We start from the raw sequence: 9854 nt of genomic DNA on the forward strand, positions 1-9854 counted from the left end.
ATGGATTTTTCCATTAGATGAAAGTCAACATTTTGACTTTCTTCATTTTAATTCAACAATTAATTTGAATAATGAATTTCAAATTAAAGTAACATTAAATGATTAATTAAACTATTTAATTAATATTTAATATTAATTCAAATGTCAATCCCAATCAATTCCGACACATAATTGATTTAAGATATTTAAATCTTATTTAAATATCTCAGATTCTCTCTTTTCGTTTAATTCGTAAATAAAACAAAATTGCGGTTAAATATATAGTATATATGTAACGCATATTCCCTAATTTGAATTCGAACACTTCGAACTCACTCGTCACACTGTTCTATGGTTTAGTCCGATATGAGCTAGCAGAGGGACCTAATGGACCTATAGATCATGGGCTCCAACGATCCAAGATTAACCGATTAAACTCATTAACCTGGTTAACCAACATTCGTTAACTACTAGGACACTCCACTATAGCCTAGTAGTTGCACTCCCCTCACTATAGATATATTTCTGTCCATCTGATATAACCATGATTAGTAAGTCGATCCTTCACAGGTTGTTCGTAACTAGAGCTGGGTCAATTTACCGTTTTACCCCTGAAGTTATTTCTTGTTCCTTATGTCTCACTGATCCTCTAATGAACAATTGGTTTGTGGTCCAACCAGTAAACCGAATCCCTCTCAGGCCAATGAGAGGGTGGGGCCCCTTGTTCAAGACATGGAGTCAGTGCTTAAGGGAACTACCTTTCTTCTATCCCTAAAAGTGGGTAGGAGTGAATTCCGTCTTGCACCCCATGTCCCCAGCCATTCACCCAGTCTTACCCCTGAAATGGGAGGCCTGTTGAGTCGGCGAACTAGAGCCACTCTCACCCATGCAAATCTAAGGATAATTCCGAATAAACAGGAGTTCATGGTTAGCTCAGGATTAAAACCGAGTTACCTAGGTTATCGAATGAAAAGAAAATCAGTCTCAACAGTAAACGACTTTATAAAGTGAGAGTGGTTTTCTTCATGGTCCGATCTTATGCAATACTCATTGCATAGGACGCCCCCACTCACATGTCTCCACATGCACAATTTAGTGATCACATTGTTTATATCATATACAAAAGTGGGCCGCATCCATAGTGTCCCCAGAATAAGGTACTCAGCCTTATCCTTATACTATAGATCATTTTGACTATATACTTGAACTTGATCCACTCTTATGTCTCTACATATAGTTCAAGTAATCATACTATAGCCAGAGTGTTCTTAGTTTATTGGATTTAGATTAATGATCGTAAAGTTCACTTTATTCAATAACAATTTATTACTGAATAAACATCAATAATAACTTTATTGAAAATAGAATATATCTTTGTTTACAAACTATGAGTTTTAGGACATAATAAAACCCAACAGTGAGCCGATCATATCAATGGGACATCCCGAACATTCATCCAAATGGGTTACGTTGAGGCATGAACCCTTCCATGTCCATGTTGAGTCGTTTATGGATACAGTATTAGATATCGAGTGCATACATCAACCTTCGACACATACGCTGGAGTACAATGTTGATGTACTTGTGTCGTCCGACACTGTTTTTTAAAAACTCGTTTCAAAAGAAGATGTACACAAGATAGCTCGCTTAGGCCATGGAGCCTAGGGGCGGTGGAGAGCTGACTTCATACCTCCCCCTACAGTAGATTCATGAGGCACATTTGGTAGATGAGTTATTGACATGATATTGGCGAAGGGTCATATGATCCCGTGGAGTGTCCATTGAGGGTATGATCAACACAAAATTTGGCTAGCAATTATATTTCATATAGACCGGCTTAATTCATACCAAAACTCCAACTTTCGAGTTTAAGATTTTGGGCCTTATTCGACCTTTATCAAGGTTGTCTTTGATATTAACATCATTATCTCTATCTTATTTATTCCTCAATTTAGCTTCAAGGCACACTTTCTATGGGGTGTTGGATAATTTATCGTCCTCCTCAGTCGCGTCACGATACTTGTCTTGTCTCGAGCCTCGCGTGGCCAGTTGGGCGCGACTTTCGTGTCACCACTTTGTATTGTCTGCATGTGAAGTCATAACCTCCTATCTTCACAATACGATTGTGACATTCTCCTCCACTTAAATTAGTTATCGTTTTCAGTAACATTTTTTAGGGTACAATTGCATTGTAGATCGTGACACATTGCTATCCTAGTTTCACAATCTATCATTAGTGGTGGTAATTTAAAAAAAAAAAAAAGGAAAAAAAATGATGTGTTAGTTAAGTTTTAGTGTATGTAATATTCATAATTACACTTGGAATGACATGCATTTAAGTTAAAATTTATTAAACAAGATACATGTGTGAGTGTGTGTACAACCAAAATTATAAATTATTGTAAGCGCGAGCGATTGACGTTAAAGAATAGAAGAACACTGATTGTGATGCAGTGACATTAAAGAGAGCGCTAAAATTTTGAGTTTTGGGTTGTAAATTTCTAAAACCCCGCTTCTTCTCCCCGCCCTACTCACATTTCATTTGCCACTCCGAACAACTAACTCAATTCCCCCGACCCGATCCCATCTCCGTCTCTCTCTTTCTTTCTACGCCTTCTCACTCCAAAATCCCTCTCTCTCCTTCTAGGGTTTCTCCCCAGTTCCCAATCCCAACTCTTTCCCCACTTTCTGCTTCTCTACTTCTCTACTTCTCTCTTCCACTAATTCTCAGGTTTTCTCTTCTTTCCAACTTCCATGGCGTCTCAACACCTACAACATAACAAACCAGAGGATGAAGCTCCTCCTGTCCAGGGGAAACAGCATCACACTAACCAACCCGAAGACCCGGAAAAAGAAGACACTGACGTGGCTGTCATAGAAGAAGCTTCTACTGTGGAGGGCCCTCCTGAAGAGCTAAATGGTGATGCTAAGCCCGAGGAGATTAACGAGCAGAAGGGCGACCCCGAAATTCTTGAATCAGCTGTGGAACAGGGCACTGCTGCTAATGACAATTCCGAAGATAAGACTGTCGACAAGAAAGGCGAAGTCAGCGCAGAGGAGGAAGGAAGTGAGGAACCCAAGACCGATACGAAGAAGGATAAAAGAACGTCTGCCAAATCCAGGAAGAAATCTGCCGAGAAGATAGAGTTAAAAGACCCGGTCACGCCGACAATTGAGAGGCCAACCAGGGAGAGAAAGACAGTAGTGCGGTATTCCGCGCCATCCCCAGGCAGACTGGGGAGGTCTTCTGCAAGCAAAGTTCTCTCAATTGAGAAGGTATGTTGGTGTTCGTTGTATGTTTTCTTGACGTCTGGGGAGCCTTTTTTTTTTCTTCCTTAAATTGCGCTTCTTGTGTCTCAGGGCCGCGGCTCTACCCTCAAGGATATTCCAAATGGTATGTCTTGATTGTCATGTAATACTTTCCATCTCAATTCAGATAAATGCTTGCTGTTCTTTAGTAGTTGACGTGGGCTAGTCTTGTCTCCTGCCACTCTTATATTTATCATTGTTTCAACTATGGCGTCTTCTTCTAGTCCTTGTCGTGGCCGTTGTTTTTACAGAATTCTTATTTTTTTACCTTTAACTCACGTGATCTGTTAATCTGCTCGATCAGTCGAGTGCAGACTGTTCTATTATATTTAACACCATCTCTTACTTTTACTTTATTTTTGGTACTGATATATTTCTTCTTCATCTCACCACTGGATTGTCGTTCTATCTGTTGTTTAACTTTTCCAGTGCAGCTTCTTTTAACGGTCTTCACTGCATTATTGCCCTATGTCTCCATTTTTTTTTATCTGACATCGCTTGTGTTTGGTTTTCAAGTGCAATACAACTCAATCTGGGCAGTTATATCATAGACTCTAGGAATCCTTGAATGATTATGCTTGTTAAGGGGGAAATTGTCTGTAGATGTGAAAGGACTTAGAAATTTGAAACTGTTACGATAAGCCACCCTAGGTTGGTCAAATGTTCTAATTCAATTGGTTTGGAGACCATTAGTAAACGTCTTAGAAGTATTCATGCATGTGTTGACTGAGTGTTTGCGTGTTTTTATATAGTTCAAAAATTTTTTTTAGCTTGTATGCTTAAGTCGTGTAGTGGTTCATCAGTCTTATCGTGTCCGAGTCTGATCTTGTGAGAATCTGCCTTACCTCGAGCAAATTGCATAGTTCTGGACTTCAAAACTAATGCTGTCTGGAATTTCTCTTGTAAACCTACTGTGGTCTTTTGAATGTACTTATCCTTTGTAGCTAACAATGAAAACTATTTTAGTGGCTTTCAAACTGTCAAAGAGGAAAGCTGATGACAATCTGCAGCTACTACATACAATTCTGTTTGGAAAGAAAGCAAAGGTGATGAAAATATATATCTTTTTTTCTTTGCAGCTATTTTGTTGTTGTAATGTTTCATTTTTAATTATCCATTCTATCTTTACTTTGTTAGTGTTTTGTAGTAAATTTTTTATGCATATTGGAATGCCTATTTTATGCAGGCTCAAACCTTGAAGAGGAATATAAGCCAGTTTTCAGGTTATGTTTGGATTGATAATGAGGTATTTCATTATCTACCTTTTACTGTCTTTCTTATAAGGAGACTTGAATGATTGCATAATGTGTTTCAACTATGTGTTGTAATATGACCTCAATTGAAAATGTAGTATTAATTTCTCATTTTGCAGCTGTATACGTATGTTTGGTTCATGTGTTCATGTGTTGTTGACAGGAAAAACATAGGTCAAGGGTAAAGGAGAAGCTTGAGAAGTGCGTCAAAGAAAAATTGGTGGATTTTTGTGATGTGCTAAATATCCCAATAAACAAAACCACTGTAAAGAAGGCAAGAATTAGAGCCAATATCTTTACTATAGCATGTGTTGAAACTTTTTGTTCTGTCTCAAATTTTTCTGGTCTTATGTCTTCAGGAGGAACTCTCAGCAAAGTTATTAGAATTTTTGGAGTCCCCACATGCTACAACTGATGTTTTGCTGGCTGACAAGGAGCAGGTTCTATTTAATCATTGTTTTTTGTGCAACGTCAATTGTTAGACTGTTAAAAGCTTGATGTCTGTCTGTATTTCAGAAAGGCAGAAAGCGACGGAGGGCCAGTTCAGGAAATGTCGTTGGTTCTGGAGATTCTGCAGAAGTACCTGCTAAGGTATTCATTCTTTAGTATTTAATGGTTTTATTTGTACTCTTTTATGGCATTAAAATTTTCCATTTCTTTGGGTTTGATGCCTTGAAATTTCCAAATCGTTCAATTGTTACATTGAACTTTTGAATACCTGGCATGTGTTGGGGGTTCAGCATACAAATGTCCAAAAGTGATTAGTTGGTTCTGTAATGTTCTGATTCAAATTCCCAACTTTGTTGACATTGTTTTCTTTTGTGAGATCTGCTATTGAACATGCGATTATATATTACTACATGTAAGAGAAGAAGAAACTCTAGCAGATTTGCAATTAGTTAACGGGCAACGGCTGGTAACCCATTTGTGAATAAAAAGATGTAAAATTTTCCAGAGGAACATGTAAATTGTACAATGAAATGAAGGTAAAACTTCGCTGGTATAGAACATTGAAATATCAACTGCACACGTACGGGAATAATGGGATTAACATCAATTAACTCTCCAATGGGATTGTTTGCTAAAATAGATGTCTGCATTATTTAGTATAGAGGGTTAAGGCTCTTTACCATTTTTATGTTTTTGGGAATTTACCAGTTTGTGTCTAACCTTTGTCTTGCTGTTAGTTGACAAATTATTACTTATTTTCCCACTAGAAACAAAAATCACAGCCTGCAAAGAAGAGAAAACAGTCGCCTGTTGCTGAGGAGGAAGAGGATGATAGAGTTGAAACTTCAAATGAGAAGGATGATTCTCACGATAAGGATGGCAATAATGATGACGATGTGACTGCATGGAAAGAAGAGAATATTGAACAAGATAGATCAGACGAGGATGACAAGACACCAGAGCCAATGCCTAGTCCGAAGAATTTATCCAAGAAGGCTGGCAAAGATGATTCTGGGTCTAAACTTGTCGAAAAATCTTCTACAAAGAAAACTGCTGCAAAATCTGCCAAAGGTGCTGCAAAATCCACAAAAAAGTCATCTAATTCAGCTTCAAACAAAATTGATGCTGGAAAATCTGCTGGCTCACCATCAAAACCAAAGGGCACGTCAAGAAAGCAAAAAGTTGAGGAAAAGAAGCCTGTAAAGGAAAAATCTTCGGGCAAGAAACGAACAAGCAAAGCCCCTGCAAAGGTTTTGGTTGAAGAACAAGGTAAAATGCTTAGCTCCTAATCATTTCTCTTTTAACTATTGTGATCATTCAGTTTCTAATCTCTTCTTTTTTATTTCCCGGGGGGAGGGGGTAACGTCATAATTTTTTAGTTTCTTATTTGAAGTTTGTGGTTTAAGATCAGGGGTATTAGCATTTTTCAATGATTTTGAAAGTATAAGCACTTGAACTTTATTGGGTATCCTTGTTTTTTTGGGAAGAAAACTCATGGCTATCCTTCTCTCTGATATCAGGCAAGGGAAGAAACAGCAAGAAAGTTAAGAAAGAACCCAGCAGAGAGGAGATGCATGATGTTGTAGTTAATATTCTGAAGCAAGTGGATTTCAATACTGTAAGTTCAAATTTCGGTTAGGTTGGTTTGTTGTATGGATAGTTATAAATTATGCGATTGTCAGTTCTTACTTTCTTATATTTTTCATGTGCAGGCAACTTTGTCAGACATTCTGAGTCAACTTGGTAAGTTTTGTGTTGTTACAACATATTGATGAAAGAGATTGGGTGTTGATTTTGCTGACATAGCAAGTGTTGTATTAGGTACCCACTTTGGTGTGGATTTGATGCATAGGAAAGCAGAGGTGAAGGATATTATCACAGATGTGATAAATAACATGAGTGATGAGGATGAGGAAGAGGAAGAGGAAGAGGAAGAGGAAGAGGAAGCCGATGATGATGGTGATGGTGATGGTGATGGTGATGATGAGACAGACAAAGACAAAGACAAAGACAAAGACGAGGATAAGGATGCTTAGAGATTGTTTAATGGAATATGCTTACTTTTCAGTTGAGAAAGCATCATAGAACGGATTCCTGAACGATGATCATCCAGCCCCGTTTGTTTGTATGATTGTTACAGTTAATGTCTACATATCTCTGCCACCGTCTGTATAATGTATAATGTATCATGCATCATGTATCATTATCATGTAGATTATTTAGCATTTTTGTATGTTACCTTAGCTTAGCTTAGTCTAGTCCCATTTTTTTCCCCTTCCCCCACAAACTAATTGTATTTTAGCCCTCTCCATAGATTACTAATTTACATTATTATAATGCAAAGCTGTTCACGGTGAGTTCCTATAGCGAAGTTGATGTATATGTTTCTCATAACAAGGCTTGAAGGAGATGGGATTTTATCCTAAATTATCTTTAGTTTTGCGTCTAATGGGATTTTATCCTAAATTATCTTTAGTTTTGCGTCTATGGAATAAATTAATGATATATTAAGCATATAATTACACAGCCCATGTCTAGAATAAGCTGATTTAGCGCGGGAAAGTGGGTGAACAGCCCACGCTGAATAGTCAATACAATGAGCTGATTTGGCAGGGGAAAGTGGGTGATCAACAAGTTTTCTTTTTCTGTTTTCTCTTGAAGAAAAAAGAAAAAAAAAAGGCGGCGATGGGCTTGGGACCTTGGGGGCATGTGGAGAGAGTTGGGCCGCCAACCCTCACCAACCAAACCAAGTCCGGCTCAACCCGACCCGGCTCGCTCCACTCTCAGAACAGGACAAACACAAAACAGAGTGGTGGACTGAAATTAGGCACAACCTCCACCCATCTCGCTTCCTACTTCTGCTTTATATATAATAATATCAACTCCACTCTTTCCTACTAACCCCCACCTCCTACAATCTTCCTCTTTGAATTTTGGGTCAGATGGCGGACTCCGGCACAAAGGCTTCTCAACTCAACGTCAAGCAGCAGCAGCCCACTCTGATCACTCCTGCAGAGGAGACCCCAAATGGTCTCTACTTCCTCTCCAACCTCGACCAGAACATTGCCGTCATCGTCCGCACCATTTACTGCTTTACCTCACAGTCCAGAGGCAACCAAGATGCTGCCCAAGTCATTCAAGATGCTCTTTCCAAGGTGCTTGTTCATTACTATCCCCTCGCTGGGCGGCTCACCATCAGCCCCGACAGGAAGCTTATTGTGGACTGTTCGGCGGAGGGCGCTGTGTTTGTGGAGGCTGAAGCGGACTGTTCCATTGAAGACATTGGAGATACAACCAAGCCTGATCCCCACACTCTTGGCAAGCTTGTTTATGACATCCCTGGCGCTACCAACATACTTCAGATGCCTCCTCTTGTTGCACAGGTTTCACAACTACCTCTTTATTTATTGCCTCCTTATATACAAACTTTGGTGACTAAGTTCAAATGGTTTCGTCAATGTTACAATGTGGCAGGTGACTAAGTTCAAATGTGGAGGATTCGTTGTGGGGTTGTGTCTGAATCATTGTATGTTTGATGGGATTGCGGCAATGGAATTTGTGAATTCGTGGGGTGAAACTGCGAGGGGTTTGCCTTTAGCCGTCCCACCGTTTGTAGATAGAAGCATTCTCAAAGCACGAGAGCCTCCTCTGGTCCAATTTCCCCACCACGAATTCGCTGAGATAGAAGACATATCAAACACCTCCGAGCTTTATGGAGATCAAGAGATGCATTATAGGTCCTTCTGTTTTGAGCCGGAGAAGCTGAATAAGCTCAAACAGAAAGCGTTGGAAGATGGGGTTTTGAAGAGGTGCACCACATTTGAAGCGCTGTCGGGGTTTGTGTGGAGGGCAAGAACAGAGGCTCTCAGAATGCAGCCCCATCAACAAACAAAGCTCCTCTTCGCCGTCGACGGAAGGTCTAAATTTCAGCCCCCAATACCAAAAGGGTACGCTGGAAACGCCATCGTTTTAACCAACTCACTATGCAGCGCCGGCGAGCTTCTGGAAAACCCACTGTCGTTTGGGGTGGGGGTGGTTCAGAAGGCGGTGGAGATGATCACAGATAGCTACATGAGATCGGCCATCGACTACTTCGAAACCACGAGAGCGAGGCCATCTCTGGCGGCGACTTTGTTGATCACAACTTGGTCAAGGCTGGGTTTTCAAACGACGGACTTCGGGTGGGGGGAGCCGGTGTTTTCAGGGCCGGTGGCGTTGCCGGAAAAAGAGGTAATTCTGTTCCTGTCACATGGGAAAGAAAGAAAGAGTATAAATATTCTTTTGGGGCTTCCGGCTTCCGCCATGGAAATCTTCCAAAAGGCGATGCAAATTTGAATGGAGAAATTATGTGGAAGGATGATTTTATTTTTATTTTTATTTTATATTTATATTTATAATTCTTGTGATTAGCCACATTTTTCCATGAATGTTCCTGTGTTTGGTTTATTAATCTTCTATCCAATAAAGTTGCTCCTTTAAAAAAAAAAGTTTTGAGTTTATTTACCCCTCTCTATTCATAATCATACTCAAATAAATAAATTTAATAAAACCAATTTTAAATAATTAATTATACGTGTTATATTTACAAAAATTAAATGCAATCCTATCATACAAAAATTAATAATTATATTATGCCAATATTTTTTTTCATAATTTCAAGTTCGGGATAGATATACCCATACAAATATGAAAAAATGAAAAAAATCTAAAGCTAGTGAATTAAATGAATATATAATATTTCATTTACTACAATAAAACATATCGTTTTAATTAAATATAGTTAAGTTTTAGTAATTATAAATTTAATTTTTACTAAACAATACAAAGAAATGTATGCTAGTAGGAAATATTGATGAAACAATG

The 9854-nt window shown here is 38.8% G+C and overlaps 2 protein-coding genes across 2 annotated transcripts; both read left to right on the forward strand.

Annotated features, from left to right (window-relative positions):
* Nucleotides 1–2470: 2470 nt before the first annotated feature.
* LOC111793476 (DEK domain-containing chromatin-associated protein 1) lies at nt 2471–7357 on the forward strand. The gene is made up of 11 exons (XM_023675379.2): nt 2471–3255; nt 3340–3373; nt 4255–4334; nt 4475–4534; nt 4705–4815; nt 4901–4981; nt 5058–5132; nt 5759–6260; nt 6512–6609; nt 6704–6734; nt 6813–7357. The coding sequence occupies exons 1-11, from the start codon at nt 2734–2736 to the stop codon at nt 7025–7027; spliced, it is 1809 nt and encodes a 602-aa protein (XP_023531147.2). The 5' UTR covers nt 2471–2733; the 3' UTR covers nt 7028–7357.
* Nucleotides 7358–7781: 424 nt separating this feature from the next.
* On the forward strand, nt 7782–9374 carry LOC111793477 (omega-hydroxypalmitate O-feruloyl transferase-like). The gene is made up of 2 exons (XM_023675381.2): nt 7782–8374; nt 8466–9374. The coding sequence occupies exons 1-2, from the start codon at nt 7934–7936 to the stop codon at nt 9324–9326; spliced, it is 1302 nt and encodes a 433-aa protein (XP_023531149.2). The 5' UTR covers nt 7782–7933; the 3' UTR covers nt 9327–9374.
* Nucleotides 9375–9854: the final 480 nt, after the last annotated feature.

Source organism: Cucurbita pepo, chromosome 4 (genome assembly GCF_057944985.1).
Source record: "Cucurbita pepo subsp. pepo isolate OVF chromosome 4, ASM5794498v1, whole genome shotgun sequence".
In the NCBI taxonomy this organism is placed as follows: domain Eukaryota; kingdom Viridiplantae; phylum Streptophyta; class Magnoliopsida; order Cucurbitales; family Cucurbitaceae; genus Cucurbita; species Cucurbita pepo.

What these genes read in the sequence shown, in the direction of transcription:
- LOC111793477 (XM_023675381.2), top strand. Translation starts at nt 7,934, where the DNA reads ATGGCGGACTCCGGCACAAAGGCTTCTCAACTCAACGTCAAGCAGCAG. An exon ending in TGCCTCCTCTTGTTGCACAG is followed by an intron (nt 8,375 to 8,465) that starts GTTTCACAACTA and finishes ACAATGTGGCAG; the next exon opens with GTGACTAAGTTCAAATGTGG.
- LOC111793476 (XM_023675379.2), top strand. Translation starts at nt 2,734, where the DNA reads ATGGCGTCTCAACACCTACAACATAACAAACCAGAGGATGAAGCTCCT. An exon ending in AAGTTCTCTCAATTGAGAAG is followed by an intron (nt 3,256 to 3,339) that starts GTATGTTGGTGT and finishes CTTGTGTCTCAG; the next exon opens with GGCCGCGGCTCTACCCTCAA. An exon ending in ACAAAACCACTGTAAAGAAG is followed by an intron (nt 4,816 to 4,900) that starts GCAAGAATTAGA and finishes TTATGTCTTCAG; the next exon opens with GAGGAACTCTCAGCAAAGTT.